The 21,831-nt window shown below is 37.0% G+C and overlaps 1 protein-coding gene across 2 annotated transcripts in view; it reads left to right on the top strand.

Annotated features, from left to right (window-relative positions):
* Window positions 1-597: 597 nt before the first annotated feature.
* TASP1 (taspase 1) overlaps window positions 598-21,831 on the top strand; it is an 89,538-nt gene continuing 68,304 nt past the window's right edge. Inside the window, exons 1-6 of one of the 2 annotated variants that reach the window (XM_050893803.1) lie at window positions 598-793; window positions 2,566-2,633; window positions 4,145-4,213; window positions 12,610-12,730; window positions 14,201-14,285; window positions 21,425-21,504. In XM_050893803.1, the coding sequence (XP_050749760.1) occupies window positions 649-793; window positions 2,566-2,633; window positions 4,145-4,213; window positions 12,610-12,730; window positions 14,201-14,285; window positions 21,425-21,504 (568 nt within the window). In that variant the 5' untranslated portion in view covers window positions 598-648. The remainder of the gene's footprint in view (window positions 794-2,565; window positions 2,634-4,144; window positions 4,214-12,609; window positions 12,731-14,200; window positions 14,286-21,424; window positions 21,505-21,831) is intronic. The other variant, XM_050893804.1, reaches the window with a different exon arrangement.

The following is a 21,831-nucleotide window of genomic DNA, read 5'->3' as shown; positions in this document are numbered from 1 at the left end:
ATGACTATTGAATTTGTGCTAATGGACAGATTCTACATCCCCTACAGAAAATGTAGACACAGAATCACACAGGCAGATGCCAGTATGTGATTTGAGGATAAGAGATTCTACCATGCAGCCATATGTACTTTCAGCTTTTGCCAGCATTGCTACAGTGCTGCTTAGGACTTTCCACACAGGCAGGGAATGACACTTTTAAGAAGTAAAGATTGTGGCTATGGAGCATCACCACTTTAAAAACTAGTTAGGCATGATGGGTGGAGAAATAAGTTGTACTATTGAATAAAAGGAGACTGTGGAAAGCAGCTTTCTCTCAGTCATGGGTAAGCCTTATATCAACAATTCCCTACAACGTCTGGAAAGATTATTAGGTTCAAGTAAGTTGTAACGAGAAGGCTGCTTTCAACTTGCAACATGGACTTTGATTATTTTAAGTCTTATTAATACCGTTAGCTAGGGAAGAGGCATACTCTCCTTGTTTCAAATCTCTCTTCCAAAAGTTCTTTCTGAAGTTATTTGTATGAAATTCATCTCTTGAAATCAGTATCTAACATATGCATGTGATTTGGTTTTAGGATGATTCCTCTCCAGAGTTTACTTTTGAATGGAAGGATGCTCTTTTCCAGTAGAAGATGGTGATCCTAATGTATGATCATGGAGAAGGGGATAAGTTCAGTAGAAGTGTTACCTTCCAAATCATCTCAGGTTACAGCTGTAAAAGTGGTGGTCAAAGAGCCCGAAACAAAGCAAACCCAAAGAGGGAAACGAGTGGGATTTGTGCTTGTCCATGCAGGTAAGATGCAGGAGCATAACAGCTGGAATGGAAATAGTGCGTATACAAACTAAATATCAATTAAAATTTTATATTGATTTTGGACTACTAGTATGTTAATGAAGTGACATTAACTCTGGGTGTAGATCTGGGAGTGAAGAGTTTGATTGGAAGTTGCATTGGCTGGAGGATCTTGGAAACTGTTAATAAAAATGTAGGGGTTTGGGTGTTCTGAATGGTATTTTTTTTTTTCTCCTTGACAAAGAAAACCCCAAACAAAATCCCAAATGGTTATAAAATGTCAAATTCTGCAGTTATCTGCTAAGCTTGGGAAACCTACAAACTGAGAGAGATCTTTCAGTCTATTTCTTTACCCTACAGAAGGATCAAACATAGCTGTTTCATTACTGACAGTTTCTTGTCTAACTTGTCCGTGAGGACAGTCTAGTTAAGACTTTTTGAAACCTCCTTAGGCCATTTGTTGCAGAACTTAACTCTTTTTTTTTTTACCCTTTTGAAAGTTCTCCTCCAAGTCTAATTTTTTTGATCTTGTTCGTGTTTAAGTGAATTACTATTTATTCTTTCTGCATGTAATGAAGAGGTCATCTACTCAGATGTGATACAAAAATGATGTGTTATGTGTGTCTTGCTCATAAATTCTTTTCTAATAGGTTCTTTCTTAAATACTATTAATCTTGAAAATATTAGTGATGCTTATATCTGGCTGTATATTTGTTTTAGCGTGTGTGTGATGACGTGAGGTGAAATTGAGCAAAGTAGCCTGGTGACACCTAAAATATTTGAAAAACCAACATGCTACTTGGTTTATAAAATCCTTAAGGTAAAAAAAACCCCAGACTCTCAAGGAACTTATTCTGGGTTGATATTTGACGACCCTAGTATTCCATTTTAAAAGCAAATAGAATTGTTCAATATGTTGTCCTTTACTGGGTTATTTTACTCTGTTTAAAATTCTTTTTCCTTCACTAGTAGTGTTAAAACTTACTTTATTAGAGTTTCTCAAAGCTAACGTTTCTAGAGGTGAGGAAAGGGAAGTTGAAATAAATACAAGCATATTTTTCAAGTTCAAAAAACCAAGAAAACAGAAGGTGATGGAATTTAAATATCAGCGTGCTAGTCTTGTCTGTTATTTTTCTGATGCTGTATTTAGTCAAATAGTGGGCACTGATAAATTTTTCAGGTATGGAAGTAGGGGGTAGTGGCTACAAAACCGGGCAAAATGGTTACATGCAACAGGATAGACAGACTGAAAATGAGAAAAAGGTGAAAAAAATTGTATGATCTTTATTTCCAGGAACTCTGCTGGTTCTAAAGCAGGAGTAATGAGCTCTAAAAATGTAGCATAAACATGAGAAGATGAACAGAATGGTAACTGCAAACTTGCAAATCAGCAGTAAAAGAAAAATTGGAGTTTGACTTAAACCCAAGGTTTTTGCCCAATGATGGACAATAGATGAAAAAACTATGCTGGAAATCCTCCAAGAGTGAGCAAAACTGGAATGTCTTGGAGAATGTTTATACGAACAGATTGTTTGACACTGAGATTTATACCTGTATGCTTCTGCATATTTGCTCTGTATCCTATATTTTACTGAGTGTATTTGAATTAATGTTGGAATGCATAAAGTTGTCAATCCTTGATACAAAAAGGAAATGCTGATGTAATCCAGAATAAGGAAGGCTGTATCTGTATGTGTGTTAATTCTTTATGCGAGCTATAGGCTGTAGTTTGACAGATAGTATAATCTCTTTTCCTTTTGCCTTAATTGTAGGTGCAGGTTATCATTCCGAATCCAAAGCTAAAGAATACAAGCATGTGTGCAAAAGAGCCTGTCAGAAGGTATGTCTTACCAGCTCCACAGTCTTGTAGTGGGTATACAAGAAATATATTTGGTAGCACTGTCCCTTCCGTATGAATGGGCATATCTGGGTTTAGCTGCTCAGGCTGTGTGCATTTCTAGAGCAAAAATGGAACAGCAACAGTTAACGTGATACAGAGTCAATAGAGTGCATGGCCATGAGGTGCGGCAACATTCTCATCGGTGGTGGCAAACAGCAGACACCAAAGGAGCCGTGGGGGAACAGGAGAAGGACACAGTAGTACCTACACAGAGTATTCCTACAGCTTCCTGTGCTGTTCCCGAGGCTCTGGGATTTCTGGAGCTAAATATGGTGTCTGGATTTTTCTTTCATCCATGTCCACTCTTTTTGGAATTTATTTAAACTCTAGCATCCAGGTTGCTCCGTGAATGCAGGGATTTCTACAATTCTTTTCTTCTTGATAGATCTTAACTTCTTAATAGGAGGGGAGGTAGAAACATGAAAAACAAAACAAAAAATCAAAGCCCTCTTCCCGAAGCTGGAAAGGGAGAAATGGCAAGACTTTCATTTCCATTGAAATTAATTTTTTTTGATCTCCTCCAAGAATTTAGCTTTGGAACTGGCAAGTCCTGTCTACTAAGTGTTGAATGAGAAGTTGGAAGACCTGTCTCCAAAATTTCTGATGCCTTTTGCTTTCTCCAGGGAGGAGCTGGGGAGCTTGGCAGGCTTTTTAGAAGAGTCTCAGAGTTGGCCTCTGATAATTATCGCTTCATCCCACAGTTCTGTTGCTCAATCCTAATACCGATCTAATTTTGTAATGAGAAGCCTCAAAAATCATCCAACCTTAACACTAGCTTCATTAAAGTTGTGCATTAGCCCTGATGATACTCATTTTCCAGCTAATTATGTGTGAAAAAAGGTTGTTTGCTGTTGAATTTAAGTCTAATTTGAAATTCCGTTTGGTTCCTTAAGCCAGGTAGCCAACATAAATAACTTGTATGAAGAACAGTTACAGGTTTGTCTTGCAACTGAAGATGCAGCCATAGTTGTTTCTAGGCTCTGGAAGTTAATTTTTGTGTGCGTATATAATTTGAAGATAACATTGTCTTGTTTGATTTGTTTTCATGTGTTGGCTTTTAGGTGAACTTACTTCTGTTCAATTTCATGACAATTGCCATATGTGGTACTAGGGATTTTTGTTGAATTTTGGCAGGAAAATTAGAAACTTCTTGACGGAAACATTAAGTGTTTGAGGACACCAGGTATAAGAATTTATTTTGCTATAAATTTGACCATGCAGGAATCTGCTACTAAATGCAGTGTCTCAATGTTGGAGTAGTGAAATCATGCCTTCGGATCTGCCCTCGCATGGTGCATACTGACTATTTCCAGTGCCTCTTGTTTTTGTGTCCTCTTACATTTTAAACTAATTTGGTGAAGATTTTGTTTTGTGCAGGACTAGGAAAATGTAGGGCTTAGTCACAGAATATTAGAATTTCCTAATCATCAACTAAAAATTCTGTTTTACAGGCAATTGAAAAGCTACAGGCTGGTGCTCTTGCAACAGATGCAGTGACTGCAGCACTTATAGAATTAGAGGTATGAATTTCTGACTAGTAGTAAATGTGTCTCTCAGGTACATTGCCAGATTTTTCTGTAGGGAGGTATTAGTTCAAATGGGAAATCTACTGAGACTTCCATTTGTGTGCTAAGCTAATTTTATCTTTTGCTTTTCCACTATATTTTGGAGTAAATTTATTTAAAGACTTTCTAAAAATGCAAACTGAATAGAAGTTGTCTAGTTGGTGCAATTTGGTTGTCATCTTAGGTATGCCTTATCAGATAGTCTTTAACCTTCAAGAATAAATACAATCATTAAAGACTTACTGAACACTTTGTAGAGGACTTTATTTCTGACTTGCCGAGCTACGGGCAGACTGTACTGGCTCTGCTTCTTAGATAGGGAAAAATAATCATGCTACTGGTCACATATGTTAACTAGAAATTCTAGGATAACTCCTCATTCCTTTTGTTTGGGTTAATATCTCACACTGAGTTATGTTTCGTTTCTTGAAATTACGATCCAAAGAATTTAGATGTAGTCTTTAGTAGTTCTATTAACACTCTCATGTAGTAATTATATTGAGGTAACTGTCTCTGAGTATGCTTTCTTGGGTTGTGTTATTCATACTTTTTTCAGTTCTTTGGGATAATTCTACAAAAGTGATTGCATAAATTTAACTCTGCTTGTCTCTCCATCCAATTAAAGGACTCTGTGAAAATGAAGTAGGAATTTTAAGTTCCTATTTGTCCCACAACATGCTTTTGCTATGCACTTAAATTAATGCAGTTCCCAAAGGCTTTTTTTCTTACATTTTTTACTTTGTGTCTGTATGATCTCTGATAGGATAAGAGACTAGAAGCAGGTTGTTCAGAGAAATGTGACTTCAGTGTAAGATAATGCTTTTTTCTGATTTTTATGACAACGTATGGGTAGAAAAATAGGACAAGTAATGCTTTTATTTCAAATTGGTACTTGTTAATTAAGATAGAAAGTCTTGATAATCATAAAGAGATGAGCAGCTGTTTGTGAGGTTTTTCGAAAAGTGTCTTTTTGGAGTGGTGAGATTTTTATAGCATCTGACTTTAGTGAAGGGTCCCTATGAAATAATGTAGAAGAGAGTAAAGCTAAAAGAATTTCTGGGATATAAATGAGGCAGTTTGGTTATTGTCCCAGGTCCGCTAATCCCTCATGGCAGTAGTGATTGAAACAGGTATTCCTCTTCTGTAAGGAATAATTGCTTCTTCCTCCCCAACTTTATTAGTGAAGAAGGAAGGCAAGGTAAGTGTTGTGCTGTAAAAATAATTTCCTGGTTTTGGAATTTATGGTAGTATTCTGAGAGGATTAGCAGTGGATTTGCTTACACATATGTTGGGAAAGTGTTAATTAACATACTTGATAGGGTTAGCGTAAGGCAGGCAGTACATACTTTAATATGTGTTAGACATGCTGACTAGGAGCCAAGACTTCAGTCATACTTTTAACTTGGCAGGCTTCCTAGCTTTAAACAGTACTTTTGGTCTCCACTGAACTGTTCAAATATGCTTTCATGTGTTATCTTACACATTAGAATATAGCTAGGTGCAAACAAAAGGTATCTCTCTAATGGAATTATTTATAATGCACTTCCATAAACTAACTGAAGCTGGTGTTACTACACAAGATTGTTTTGTGTGTCAGTTCCCTACTCAGTGGGGGGGAAAAAAAAAAATCTACTTTGTGTTGTGATGTTTATCGTGTTCCTGAGCTACACAGAAGAAAACATATTGTAAGAAGCTTAACTTAACAGTTACATATCTCTTTGCAGCTGTGCCTGGGGTAAATATTTTATCTGTTTTTGTTGCCCCCAGGAGACTTTTCTTCTTTTACTTTAGTAGATTTAAATAGTCTGAAGTGACATCTGTGTAAGAAGTTATGGCTTTAAGATGAAATTAAAATCTTTTTACAAAATCACTCCAATCAGCAACCTTTTTCTCCTCATGTCTTGCTACTATTGTGGTGATGCCTACCATCATTCCACTTTCTGGTTTTGTAATTGTCTTAGGTAGTATTTTCACAGGTACCGTTGCACAAAACCTGTTTTTTTTCATTTTTCCTGTTTTTAAGATTAAATGTTATTTTGTTAGGTTGTACTGCTGTCATTAATGTAATTATTGGCTTTCATTTATTCATTAAGTGATTTATATAACCTCTTAATTGTGGGTTGTTCTCTTTGTTACTGGGATAAAGAATATTGGGTTTGGGATTTGGGCTTCTTTTAAATAAAAGTTATATTGAGGAAAAATCAAAGGTATTTTGATACCAAACCAAACAGAAAATGGTGTGGTTTGCAGTGGCAGTTTTTTGGAGCTGGTATGAGAAATTCCAAAGTGTTAGACTGTCACCTTTCAAAATGTTTAAAGGTTTGTATCTACTCCTGTCTCATTCTGAACACCACCTCCAGACATCTCTGTCATTTCTGGAGCTGCATCTTCTGTTTTAATTCTGATGTTTTTCCTGTTGCTCTATGGAAAACAGAAACGGCATGTGGCCAGTCAACAAAGCAAACAGAATAGTTTTTCTCATCAATTGCAAAATTTTATGGGTAAAAATGTAGGTTTGTATGTTGACTGTAACGAGCTATCACTACTCTTTTGTTTCTGGAGGAAAAAATAGTGACTTTTCCTAAAGTACTTTAGCATTTTGGGTTGGCAAATACATAGCAAAAATCTGTATGAAAACAATATTTGTTTACACGTGTCACTGTAAGACAGATTAAGATACAGAACAGTAAAAGTTTGTATAACGTGATAACAGATTCCATTGTGGAGTACTGTTTGTAACTTCTTGATATTTTGGTTGCTGTAGAACACATTACTGGGAGTTTATCTGATATATTTAATCACTTTTGCAGTTCTCTAGGACTTTTAATGCTGTATTCCAAAAATCTGTAGTCTTTGCAAGGCACAAATATCTTTTCGTGGAAGTGTCACAAAAGATGAATTTTTTTCCTTAGTTCCGCTCAATTACACAACTCCTATTACACAGAATTTCAGCTAATCCAAGAGGCATCACTTCAAAGACTTGTTGAGGCGCAAGACTTGCTCTTGATCTTTTATGAGCAAGCTGACAGTTTGCTTGTGGTATGCTGTCTGTTTTTTGTTTTATTTTTGCAGGCTCTAAATGGAGAAAGAACAGCCTTTCTTTGTTGGACTATATGAATCTCAAGTGAAATAGCGTTCTGTGATTAAGATAATAATGCTAATAGTTAACTAGAGAAAAGGTAGATTTTCTTTTGCAAAGTAACAAGAGCAGCTGACCCAGAATACTGTTAAAATAACTGTGCTGGTCTTCATAAACATCAGCTGTATTTGATAAGTTGATTAAAGGCAGTTATATTTTCCAGTTTGTGAACTCTGTCATAGCAGAGAAACAAATCAACATGTTACCTCTTTCAGCTTTTGGCAATAAAATGGGTCTGGACAAGTGCTTCGTAAGACTCATCATTTATGCTACATGCTTCTACAAAGACATTATTGCAGTACCATTTCTTTTTGTGCTCTTGTTGTCAGCCACCATATGAAGTCTGAATTTCTCTTGAAACACAAAGGGATTTGGGCAGCTTTTTTTTTTTGGGGGGGGGGGGGGGGGGGGGGGGGAGGTCCCTCTCCACAGCCACCCCCTTAAAACTTGCAGTTTTCAACAAAACCACATGGTGATTGCATTTATGGCTGGCTGTGAGAATGTGCAATTTCAAGCTTTTCTTTGGCTATAAGCACTTCAGAAAGTCTGCTGTTCAGGTACTGGAGACAAGAACATAAGTTTGTTGTAAACAACGATGAAGATTTCAAACTTTTTCTAAGTTTAGTCTAAGTTTATTAATACTGTGTGTAGATCACTTGTTTCTTTAATCTGACTTCAGTAGAATGTTCTTTATGAAAGTCATTTAAATTGGAAATTAATATAACTGATGGGGAAGCGGATGTCACATTTTGGGTTTTGATCTGCTTGCTACTGAAATTGCTCAATTTACTTTGCTTTTTTGTTGTTGTGGATCAATGCGAAGGATATTTTGAACGTGTTGGTATACTCAAGCAGTGGGTTTGTGTGGCTGTCAGCAAAATTTTGCAGTGAAAGAACTTGTTGCTTGTTGAATTGTTTTTTCTTTGTTTTTGTTTATTTATTAATTTTATAGTAATTAAGATTTTTGAGTATACAGTCTTAGTCCCAAGAACTTCTCTTTAAAGATGAAAGCACAATGCCAGCGGCCTTGTTGTATTAAGGCAGTCACCATAGATGAACTTTTAATGGGTAATGAACTGGAAGTTGTTAATTCTAGTTAAAAGCAATACTATGATGTTTTGCAGCAGAGTGGCTAACAGTAATCTGTGACTAAAGTGTTCTTTGAAAACATTTTAGCTGGTGTAATTGAAAGGGACGTGACTCATCCTCGTAGACTATTACTTCTTGTCACTAAATTCCCACAGAAAAATAAATTTTAAAATTACAGTGTGTAAAAAGAAATGCTTGTAGACTTTGAATCCCTTTTAAAAGTTGCAAATAAACCATGGCCAAAACCGTATCGAAGATGGATGGAATGTTCTTTAATGCATGTTGAAAATAGAGCATTTTAACTATTTGCCTAGATGTAATTCAGGACTATTAGTGCTACAGTGTTGAGTAACTTCTTCAAGCATTCCAACTTTGACTGCAGCTAGAAACTTCAGCATGCCTGTGTTTGCTGCCAGAACATTTATAAATACATTTTGAAGTAAAAAGGATTCTAAAAATAAAAATGATACCCTCGGTAGCTTGAGAGTTTTTACAAGATGGGTAACTTGGGAAAATGTGACTCTTGTTTCACGTCTTAAAGCTTTGTATTATCTCCTTTGCTACAGGTTTACACTGTAAGTTAGAGGTACTTCAGTGGTGGAGTAATTGCCGGGTAGTCTAGTATTTTTGACATAATTGAAAGCTTATATTTTGTTAAAATGCTTTGAATAGGCATTTGTTTGTCTTTTCCCTCTTCTTTTTTACTTTTCTATGGTAGAAGGGCTTGCTGTTAACATGCAAAGCTATACTTGGTTTGCTTTCTTCTATTTTTTCAGTCTCCTTAGAAATTATAAAGGCTGATCTCTGCTTATGTTTTTAAATAGAAGTATATTCCTGAAGATACCTTCTGTATTATAAACCTTTTCCTCCTTTCCCTTCCTCTCTCTTCTTGGATACATGCTTTGATTGGGTTCTTCCCCATCCTGTGGTAGTCATATAGTTCTTGCAGTACTGCGTTTTTCTGTCTGAGTGTATGAAGAGACTGCTTCAGCTAGCTCAGTTTACTTTCTTCCCCTGTTGAAAGCACACACGCTTCTGTTTTAATAATGTTTCTGCATTCCTTGAAGATTTTGAATTTTCATTTCAAAATACACCTTAATTTCATAAGTTGTATTCCTCCATTTGTATATCAGTCTTGAAATCTTTTGGTCAGACTTTGCAGAGGTTCGTGTTATCAAAAAGAAATGTATTTGTGTGGTGTATTTCATGTCCTTACCTAGTCGTAGAAGTAGGTGTGAATTTCTGTTTCCATTTTTTATAAAGGTTTTTCCCTGCCTCATTTCAAAGGCTTTATATCTCATCTCAGAGACACTCAGGTAGGTATCAAAAATTCCGTGCGTTCACACCCAGTTCCTGCGCTGTCTAAAGCTGTTACCAGATCACCTTTCAGATCTGTGAAGTTAGAGTAGACCATCTTCCTCTTACCAATTCTGAGACCATCGTCTTAATTGAGTGCAGTCTGATTGTAAAGCTAAGTAAAGCTCCACAGAAATTTCAAACAAGTGCTTGGAATTTGATCTTTCTTTCTTTTTACTGGAGAAGTTACTCATGTTGTGACTGATTGTACTGGTTAGATTCCTTCTGAGTCCTAAAATGAGAGAGTTATGCCACCAAAGAGGCATCTACAATTTTGTTGGTGTAGAGTTGTTATTTATCCAATATTCTGTAGTATTCTGATAAATATTCTGTAGGGAGAAACAGGTGGTATTCCCTTTGTCTTGAGATCCTCTGAATAAGTTGTCTCTTGGTGCGTCCTTGATGTTGTGCCAGTGAAAGTGCTATGCCAGAGCATCAAGCACATCTAGATTTTTAGAAATAGAGTGAGCTAGTGCCACTTTGCATCCTGTATTTTTTCCCTACCCTCTTTTGATTACTATGCTTATCAGATAGTAGAGAGCTTTGCGTCTCGACTGCAGAAGGATTCTGGACAGTGTTACTAGGGCTTCTGTTCTGTTGGGTCCTTCTTATTCCCTTTATTTGGCCATGACATCTGCTCTTAAGATGACAACTGTCTTTGCTTTGTGGCAGTGACAAATCAGTAGAGCACGAAATTCTTCCTCTTTGCTAATGCTTTTGAGTATAATGCACTGAGTGAATGTTTTTGGAACAGAACATTAGAAATTTGTCTCCAGGCTTGCAGGTCTATGCACTCTGATTACCCATGGGCAAGGAACTTGGACGGCACTAGGAGTAAGCATTGTTCATCCTAACACATTCCTGTTTTTACTTTGTCCTCCAAGTACCTTTCACCGTTCACGTTCAGATTCCTTCCATCAATTCTCTGCTCCTTTTGTTCTAAACTTCGCTGATTTAATTTTCTTCATACTTGTAGAGGCTGGGGAGCAATGAAGTTGGTTAAGCCAGCAGCTTCTCTGTAGTCTTCCACCTTTTCAAGGCCATCATCTTGGTAGCCTTTTTTGTAATCACATTCCCACCCCCACCCCGCCCTTCTAGGGAAAGTTATTCCCTGTGCACTAAACTGCAAATGTTTCGTTATCCTAAAATCTTTTCAAATTTACTTATTTGCTGTGAGGCATAGCTGTCAAAATGAGCAACGCAGTGAATATACGCAGTGAATTTGAAGATCTGTTGTGGTGTGGGATAAAATAAGATGGGATAAAATGAGATAAAATCTTGTGCTGCGTCTTGGATGCAGAAGGAAAAAGAAAATAAAGATGAGTCGTATAAAATGAACACAGAGATTACAGTCTGTTTCATGATTATGTATTAATCATGTATTATGTATTCATCATTCTTCAGGAAGATAGCGTTTTGATGACTCAAACACTAAGAACACTTTAAATATCTCTAAATTAGAATTAGAATCAACATCGTGCAAAACAGGTTTTGAATTTACTCGCTACTTGCTCATTTGAAAGTTAACAAAAGCTAACTGACTAACATAAAATTTATTTTTCATTTCTGTGTGCTCTCTCTTTTGTTTCCTTGTATTCATTACAAATTAGTATGTACAAAAAAGAACCAATTCACTTAACATTTAAGACAGAACTTTGAGCTGTTTCCAGTAATTTGTTTCCTGATTCAGCTTTTATTACATGTACTGTAAAAGTATGGCCATCTAATTTCATTAACATGTTCACATGTGGTCTAGACAACCATTTTTCTTTGTTGCATCAGGTTGTTACACTGTTGTAATAAAAACAGATATGAAACTCTGAAAGCATGCAGCATCTCGCTCAATTTTTACTGTTTGGCTGTTCTGGGCTGTTATCTTTCTTTGTCCTGTACTTGTTTTGTGCTTGCGTCTAGAAAGACGGGATTATATGAGCTGGCAGTGAGACTCCTGAACTGTGCTAGTTTGAAATTTTGTGTTTTTAAAGTCATGGGGATGCTCTGATGAAATGGGGGGGCAAAAATGGGTGTTTTTAATGCTAGCATGCAAAACTTCTTGTTTGAGAACCTTGAGTTTGCAAAAAGCTACAGAAGGTGCTAATGAAAGAGGAGTTAGGTTTTTAATTAGTTTATTAAATGTTGTTCCATACTTTCTGTGAAATGTCTTGGTTTTTATTCAAGAAACTTCCAGACCGCAGTAATGACTGTCCTTATGCTAATGATCAAATAGAAATTTTACAAAGTGAATTGTTACTGATGCCGATTCTTTATTTCTGCATGCAGAGCTGCAGTCATAGGCTTAGAATGTTAAGGAGAGGTACGGTTCTGTTTTGCTGCTGTGTCATACTTAAGAGTTTCAAAGGTAGACTGTGGTCTGTGCAATGATTATTGGATGTTACTTAAATATTACTCGATGGGTTAGGGACCAAATGAAGTGTGTATTTTTTGGGAAGGGAGGGAGAGATTTTCACTTGTGTTGCAAGGCTTTTGCTTGCATATAAATGATCATCTTAAATTGCTGGGTGATTGGTTTTTATGTTAGCGCATTATTACACTTGAGATATATCGCAGCCCATAGAGGGTGTAAGGTATCCATTATAGTAATTTGAGATGCCCTGTTCAAATTGCTGTTGTTTTTGTTGTGGAAGATTAAACTACTAGAATAAGAAAGGGCACTGCACCAAGGTCAGTGTCATCAGATCAGTTATACAAAGGTTTTGATCTAGTCTGTTATGGCTGTGGCCTTATAGTGTTTTGTTCTTATTTTTAGGATTCTCCTTTTACAAATGCAGGATTGGGGTCTAACCTAAACCTTCTGGGTGAGATAGAATGTGATGCCAGTATAATGGATGGAAAGTCATTAAATTTTGGAGCAGTTGGAGCACTGAGTGGTATGTTAACTATGTATTATAAAGCTAACTACAGATTTAAGTGCAAAGATGAATTTTGTTCTTTTTTGTTACTTTTTTTGGGTCGGGGGGACATTGTAAATACTGCCCCGTTTAAACAAATTCTGTCCCCTTTAAAAAAGGGGGAGGCATTCCTGCTCCCTGAAATACTGTTTTGTGTTAGTTTGCTTTGTGTAACATATTGTCTTATTAGTTCACTGATAATCCTTTGATGCAGAACAATTGTATGATACTATATAGTATTCACAACGGGAGTGAGTTTGCTCAGATGAATTTGTAGAGCGATAACTTCATAATAAAATGCAATTATTAAAAAAAAGATTACAAGCATTAAAATTAGGCTTTATATTTGTTTTTGTTCTCTGTCTCCTTGAAGAATTTACTGGTATATAACTCAATCATAAAGTCAATTGATATTTTGGTCTTTTAGTTAAGTTTGTCAAATTAGGATCCTAAGGGACCAAAGTTTCCTTTATAGTGTCAGAAGGCTATGCAGGGTGCTAGCCTCCAAACTGAAGCCTCTCATGTATTCTTGAGAATGGGCGCAGCTGCTCATCTGTCAAGCTGTTGACATAAAATTTCTGTATACTGTCGATTTCTTCATTATAATTTCTCTCACATGACTGGTTCCATTTGGATTTATTTTGTGTGTTACTGTTATAAGGTTAGATACATTTGCATATGGGACTCAATCCGAGAACTAATGTGCTTCTCTTTTTCTTTTTTTTTTTTTTTTAAATCTAGTTTTAACTTTCAGTACAAAACAAATGTAGGTATACAGTCCCAAATAGGGATTGTTGAGGTTTTGTCATAAGTACATTGAACAGTCTTAACTGTTACTATTGAATAGCTTTTCTGACAACATTTCAAGCTTTGTTCTTTATCCTAGAATAGTTCTAAACCGTGGTAATAACTTCCTCATGTAGATATAAATCTAAAATAAATAGTAAAATTAAGTGTTTCAAGGCTTGTTTGTTACAAAATGTGTCCTTCCAACCATGGGGAAAGAGGAAATGAGGGTGTGAGACAAAGCTAAGCCTGAATCCTATAATCCCTGTTCTGGCCAGATAGATCCGAATGAAAGCTCTTTCCATCTTGAAAAATTAATGCTCATAAAACATCTTTGGCCTGTAGAATACCATAGATTTAATTTGAGATTTCTGTGGTAGGAGGTCACTCCTAATATTTCAATATGATTCTTTCTTTAAAAAAAAAGAACCAAAGGTGGGGGGGGTTGATTAGAAGGCTTTGTCACTACTGATAGGACATGTGAAAGAAAAACTGATAAAGTTATTATTAAATTGAAACGTAACATAAGGTGACTCTTAATGACTTGGCAAAGCCTTGGAAATTAAAGGAAGCTGACTTCCGTTGCCAAAATGAACACTACAATGCTATGTGGAAAAATTTTTTAATGTTTTGTTCCCATTTCTTGCTAATTTTTCTTTTCAGGAATCAAGAATCCAGTTTCAGTTGCAAATAGATTGTTGTGTGAAGGGCAGAAGGGAAAACTCTCTGCTGGCAGAATTCCACCTTGGTAATTGCTTTGTTCTGCTTGACTTTACTTTGGTCTTTCGTCTCTACTGCATGCAATATTTGAAGGTTATATCTTATCCCAAGAAGGCTGGTGCTGTTTTAAATAACAGTGGTAGTGTGCCTTTAAAAAGAAGATAGGCTTTGTTCTCTGATCTTGAAACATCTTGTGCACTTGATGAAGCTGTGGGTAGAATGAAGTATTGTGAATAGATGGCAGCATCATTATGTGATAATTTCTGTGTGATTATTTCCAGTTACGTCATGCTGAATTTTTATGTTTGTTACTCCAGGATTTTGAAAAATCCCTAAATACATCAAGATTAAAATGAAATTCTACTGCCTTTGCCTCCGTCTACCTTTAAAAAAAGCAACATAGTTTTTAACAAGTGTATAAAAGAATCCTACTTTATTGCCTGTCTTTGTGGCTTTATTTTGTAGCTATAGTGTGGAAATGTGCAGTGTTTAGTAACTTCCTCTTATCTTAGCCAAAATGGGAAGTTATTTTAAAGATAGATTTAATAGTATTTACATCAACAGTGAAAACATGCACTCCTTTATTGAGATGGGTATAATACTTAGATGGAAGAGGTAACTATTAAATGCATAACAACTTTAAATATTATTGGATCATTTTGGAAAGAATCCAAGAAATGTGTCAGAAATGATTGCTCTTAAAACCATCTTATTTTCATTAGCAGCTTAAATTGACAAGTAGACAGCTTGAACGATTCGTTCATATTAATTGACTGCTATCCTCAGTTATCATACCTGTTGCAGAAATTTGCTACCGTTTGCTAGATAATGGACTACAGTATTTCCAGATTTATTAAACCAGCATTTATGTAGTTTAAAATATGTATATTTAGATTCACAAATTTTACTTTCCTTACTACGTTATTCTTATGCTGTAAAATTGGCCAAATAGTCTGTAGCTGGATGGTATAGTATTCCAATTTAAACAGTGAGGAAAAGCACTATTTCAATGTTCTGTCATGCTGCAAAGGAAGTTCACAGATCAAAAAAAGCCACCCTGAAACCAAACCATCAACAAGCAGACTTTGCATTTGAAACTCTTTTCTTTAATGAAGAAAGAAAAGAGTAACTGTAGTTAGTGAGATAACTTCTTTTTTTTTCAGAGGTTTACTAAGGAATAGGAAGTTGAATTTCAATTGCTGTTACTTGCTCATTTCTTCAGACGTCAGGAGAAAGCGGGGCTTAGCTGAGTTACATTAAAGAGAGTGTCAAATGAGATGGGGTTTTTTGGTGTTCCAAAACTAGTACTGAAGTCAGCTACAGGAGCAAGCACTTGTGATTTAGTTTTGTTTGTATCATCATGGTGTTTTCTCAGATTGTTGTAAGGAAGAGCACTTGGGCATTTTAGCATGTTTGCTGTAACTTCATGACCTAGTTTATGCTGCTGCTATTTTAAAAATATCTGAATGGAAAAGAAACTATATCCTCTTGCCCTCTAAGGACAAGACTAAATCTTTCAAACCTTGTGCAAGGTCTTGGCTAACAGATGCTTTTAAAGACAAGGGAGCTCAAACTCTCGAGGCGAGAGTTGAACTGTCTTCGGAGCCAACACATACAGTTTATTGTGCAAATGTTGCGGACCTGAGTTACCTAATACATATTTTCATTTCCTTTTTCCTATTCTGGATTTTGAACATATATTTTATTCGAGCAAATTAGTTACCCTGGGAACAGTCTATACTAGTGGGATATGATGGGTTGTGCTCTAGACTTGCTTTGGTAGATGCTCCTGTACATACAGGGTATCCCAAGTTCAGAATGATAGACCTCATGTTCATTGTAGGTGATGACTATTGACAATTTCAAGCCTTGCCTTTCTGGCAGGGTTTGGCATGATACATTGTTGTTTTGGGACTGACATATATTCCTGCACAAGCTGGGAATATATATAGTCAAATGACAAGAGAGCAGCTGTATTTTGGCATTCCTACCAAGTGTCAGGATTTTAGTAACTGATTTTTATTTGTAAAGATATGCAAGTTTCTTGTTGTTTCTCATGGGCAAATAGTGTATTGGGGAATCTTCCAGATACTGCTTAGCCTAAGAACCTGTCTTGTTAAAGAAACCTAGTGGTAGAGACTGTTTCTACAGCGTGATCTAAGATAGCTTAATGTTTTCTGGCCAGAATGTTTGGCACATGACCACACAAGAAAAATTCAGGAACTGTGAGATTATTAAAAATGGCATTATGGAGATTCTTGTCCATAAAAGAACACATGGAGGCAGTTAGTTTGGCCTGTTTACCCCTGTTCAGCACCCATTTTTATAGTGACAGTTCAAAACCAATTCAAAGTGGTACATTTCTAGTTTTCAGTAGAAGAAATTCTAATGAGTGTGAATTAATGTATTCTGAGATGGTAAGCTTATTGGGAAGGAGTGATCAAGTGTCTGAACTGATGTATTCAATTTGCTGTAAATTGCTCTGTAGAGTGTGTCATTCTGGATCAATATCTTGCTGTCTTGTTTAAAACACAGAATCCCACTGTCCAAATTAAAATTTAGAAAGTTTAAAGTGGAGAATCCCTGAATGCATGAGTGCATTTGTTGAAACTTCTAAGGTCCTTACATCTTTCTGTCATATTTTCCTGATGTTGTCAGGATTTTCTCTGCCTATGCATGCAGGAACAGAAAATACTGAACTTGTAGATGTGACATATTATCATATAAGATATTCCTGTTCATTGTATAACTTTACAAAAGAAAGCACTATTATAATTGCACAATTACGTATTGGATGGATCTTTGGAAGTGGTGTTTGGTCACAGAATAATGGATTAGATGTTTTGTAGTAATAAGTTTGAAGATTTTCTATTTCTCACTCTGAAACCTTGACCTTCTTAAGGGAAAAGGCTTATTTACATCTGTTTACTATTAAGTGTAGATATACAAGAATTGCAAGATGGTACAAATACACCTAAACGTCTCCTTTCTTAGAACTCCTTAGTACTACTGATATCTAAGTTCACGTCTATATCCCTTTTTCAGTATTAATAGTAACCCATATGGAAAAGAATCCCTTCTTAGTTGTTTTTTTTTTTTCCTCCCCTTTGGGTATACAGGGATTTGTAATTGGTTCACAGTTTTACAGTACTGTAGGCAGGATATATACATTGTGTAACTTGTAGGGCAGTGCGTAGTCAAGAAAGTGCCTAGAGTGAAGACTTGCACCACCTTTTATCTCTGTTCTATATTTCTTCAGAATGATTTCTTCTTTTTAACAGTGATTTCAGAGTGATTGCTGCATTTTGTAATAAATGTTACAAAGTGAGTTTGTTACATTCAGGATCGCCTTGACCATCTTTAATGAACCTAACCTTCTTCTGCCACTTCTGTTTAGCTTGGTGTGGCCTGTCTCCCTACAGCCCCTATTAAATGGTCCTGTTTGGAGCAAATAGCACCAGGATAACTATCTTCTTGGAGAAAATTGCCTAAAAAGACCATTTTTAAAGACCTTTACTTGCATTTTCTATTAATATGGTCTAGTTTGCCTGGAACTGGAAAGCGCGTCCAAGCATCAGCTCCTTGCTGGGAGGATGTTTTCATCTTCTGTGTGTTCTGAGCCTGTAACAACTAGAGAGTACTCTTCATTTGATGTATTTGCAGGAAAGATCTTTTTCTCTTGTTTCTGCAGAACCAACTTTCAGGGTAGCAGAGCACAAACTCATTCATCCTTTGTTTTTGGAGGTTTTTCCCCGCTTTGGAAAATTGTATTTTGAATTAGCCTAAAGGCTTTTGAAACTTGGTGGGGTTTTGGCTGCTTTCTATAGCCCGCTGGCTTTATTCCCTATTTTCCCTCTCCCCCAATAAATCAAGCTCGGTGGTAGCTGTTAAGAGGTAGTTTTGTTTTTACGTCAGCTTAAAGTATTGCCCTGTTCATTTGTGCCTGCTGCAGCTTTTCTACATGGCTACATGGATGACTCTCATGGCAACTAAAGCAGTTCCCTTGTGCCAGCCTGCTGGTTCCCAACCTCTCGCCACCCTGTCATCTGTGGCTGGTACAACTGTGTGTGTGGTTGTGTGCTGAACAGGATCGCAGAACTTGCTTTTTGGGATGGTGTAAAGACCGTTTAATCTTGTTTAGATTATACATATTTGGCTACCTGCAGAACTGAGTTCATGCGGTATGTCCTGTAGGAGTCTCTTACCTACTAATTCGATATCAATTTATAGGAGTGTCGTGGTTTAGGCCCAGCCAGCAGCAAAGCACCACGCGGCCACTCGCTCACTCCTCCCCCCCGGTGGGATGGGGAGGAGAAAGTATAACGAAGGGCTCGTGAGTTGAGACAAGGACAGGGAGGGATCACTCACCAATTGTGGTCGCAGGCAAAACAGACTTGACTTGGGGAAAAAAGAAACCAATTTAATTTGTTACCAATCAAATCAGAGTAGGATAATGAGAAATAGAACCGTATCTTAAAAACACACCTTGCCCCCACCCCTCCCTTCTTCCTGGGCTCAGCTTTACTCCCGAATTCTCTACCTCCTCCCCCTCCAGTGGTGCACGGAGACGGGGAATGGGGGTTGTGGTCACTTCATCACATGTTGTTTCTCCTGCTCCTTTGCTCCTCAGGGTGGGGGGGACAACTCCTCACACTCTTCCCCTGCTCTGGTGTGGGGTCCCTCCCATGGGGGTCAGTCCTCCATGAGCTGCTCCAATGTGAGTTCTTTCCACGCGCTGCAGTCCTCCATGAACTACTCCAGCTTGGGCTTTCCCACGGAGTTGCAGCCTTCTCCGGGCCCAGCCACCTGCTCCGGCGTGGGGTCCTCCACGGGCTGCAGGGGAATCTCTGCTCCGGCGCACCTCCTCCCTCTCCTTCTTCACTGACCTCGGTGTCTGCACGGTTGTTTCTCTCACATCCCACCACTCTCTCTGCTCTAGCTCCTCTACCTCTCTTCAGTAGTCTTTTTCCCCTTCTTAAATATGCTATCACAGAGGCGCTACCACCGTCACTGATGGGCTCAGCCTTGGCCAGAGGTGGGTCCGACTTGGAGCCGGGGAAGCTTCTAGCAGCTTCTCACAGGAGCCACCCCTGTAGCCCCTCCCCTGCTACCAAAACCCTGCCACACAAACCCAACACAAGGAGATACAGTGTAGGTAGTACAGACAACAAAGCACTGAGATCCTGATATTTTGTGTGTGTGTAAACTGTTTATTTTAACTTTTCTATGATTATGCTTTCAAGACATCTGAACTGGAAAGTTTAAAAAGGTGGATGATCTCTGTGGTGTTAAGGGGCGTCAATTAAATGTCTGCTTCAACTAATCTAACTATTCTTTGGGACCAGAACTGGAAAATACTTTGTCTGTGCCTATCTTATAGGAGGGAGAGGAATCTAGGAATTAGGGACACAAGTGTAAGCAAAGTAAAAGTCACATCACTTAAGTTTTGAGACATTCTTGGGTGCTTTTTTTGCACTCTTCATAAATACTAGTGGCTGTTTCTGTGTTTTATGTATTGAAAAGGCAATTGTGAGATTGGTTGTAAAATGTGGTGTTTCTGACTGATCTGTTTTATTCAAGTTACCATGTATAAAACTCATAATATTTGAGCTTGATACTTTCTCCACCTGCCCTTCCTCTGTGTGTAAATTGTTTTATTGAACAGGAAGTGCTTACTCACTTCCTGAGAATGTATTGTTGATAGAAAACTTTTCTTTTAAAGACCAAAACCTTCTTTTTTTTTAGTCAATGGAGAATACTACTTAATCAGGTTTGGCTATGGTTTGCATTTCTCTCTTATGTTAATGAAAGTGACAGATTGTTTCTTGAGCACTAGCTTACCTAGTAGGAGATGCTTGAGTTCTCCCAAAATACCCAGTAACTTATTCTACAGTATCTTGCAACATGAACAATATTTATCTGGAGCTGCACTAACGATGGTAAGAAATATGTATTTAACAATTCAAATTCTCATCTAGATAAACTTTTTTTTTGAGACTTTTGTAAGAAAAGACTGGACACACCTCTTCTATTGGTTAAGTCATAGAGAAGATAGAAAGTACCACCTCAGAATACTACATACTGAAAGCTGCAGGTGTCAGATATAGCACTGTCAAGAAGACTGCCAACAGCATTAATGCCAACAAATTTGCTATATCAATAACGTTCTCAGAAATTGTAGTACTAGGTGGCCCCAGGGACTACTTTGTAGCTGAAATAACTTCTTTAGCCTCATATTCATAAATCCGGTATTTCTGTAATGCTTTTTGAAATTGCTGTAAATCTTCAGTCTTTACTCCTTGTGTCCATTAGGCAGTTGCGTTATTCTTATTTCAAAAGTAGGATATGAAATTAAGATTGGAAATAGTTGTCCTTTATTGTGTTGCTGTGGTACTGTAGCGCAGCAGCTTTTTGAAAATGTGTGATTTCCAACTACTACGTTCCCCTTTTCAGGGAATCAGATTAATTTCTGTAAGGGGAAACAGTTTAAATAATTGAGGCTTGCTTTTTTTTGTCTGCCTAAAAGTCTATGTATATTTTTTGCTATTGTTCATTGTCACGGCAGCGTGTGCTGTCTCACTACTGTAAAGTGTTCAGTGCTGACTAGAAAACAACTTCTCAGGTTTTTGGCGGTTTTTTTGCAACTATATTAAAAGTTCAGTAGAGTTGTCTCATTTGCAAATGCTTGATAAAACTCCATGAGGTAGACCTTCATCCTTCTAAATAAGGCTTTATTTTTAGCTTGTGTTGTACTTCGTGAAATACTTCTTGATATTCCTGTAGCATTGACTTTACTGGAAATACCTTACCATTCTCGCCTCATTCATCCCATGTTGTTGGTCTTCAGGATCTTACTAAGTTGTTACAGAGAGCAAGACTCTAGATGGCTTTGTCCTGTTTTAGCTGCAATTAAAAGCTGGTGCTATTTGGTATTTAATTTCAAATTTAATAGCACTTGTTTTTATCCAACACTAAACTTAATGTCAGAGCTGCATAGTCTTTTAATGAAACTACATAAGGTTGCCAAATGTAATTATAGCTGACATTTCTGTGAAATGTAGACAGCTTACAATTTTAAAATGACCAAACCAAATAGAAAAAATAATTGCAAGAAAAGGGGGATTTGTTATATGGTTTTGTTTAAACTCCCTCTTCTGTGTCTCCTAGCTTTTTAGTTGGTGAAGGAGCTTACAGATGGGCAGTTGATCACGGGATACCAGCATGTCCTCCAGGTATCATGGCTACAAGTGAGTAAACTGGTGGTGTCAGTAGGAAGAACAGGACAGAGTAATTTTAAATGGTGCCTCATATTTTGAGGTGTACATCACTTCACTGTTCTTAACATTCAACTAGCTTATGGTATTACGGTATATACGGATGGTTTAAGTTTACTAATTTTCTATTAAGTATCTAAATAGAAAAAATTATGAAGTATTACTTCAGCTTCATTTTAGCAACATCTAATTCAAATGAATTTGTGATTCTAGGATTAAATCCAATGAAGGACTTTTTTTACCAAAACATAGGCTCTTTAACAGCTCAGTCCTGCAAGTCTCCAGTTGTCAAAGCACCAA

This window comes from Gymnogyps californianus, chromosome 3 (genome assembly GCF_018139145.2).
Source record: "Gymnogyps californianus isolate 813 chromosome 3, ASM1813914v2, whole genome shotgun sequence".
Classification (NCBI taxonomy): Eukaryota; Metazoa; Chordata; class Aves; order Accipitriformes; family Cathartidae; genus Gymnogyps; species Gymnogyps californianus.
The sequence above is the reverse complement of the archived record's forward strand: the minus strand, read 5'-3'. Positions and strand labels throughout refer to the sequence as shown.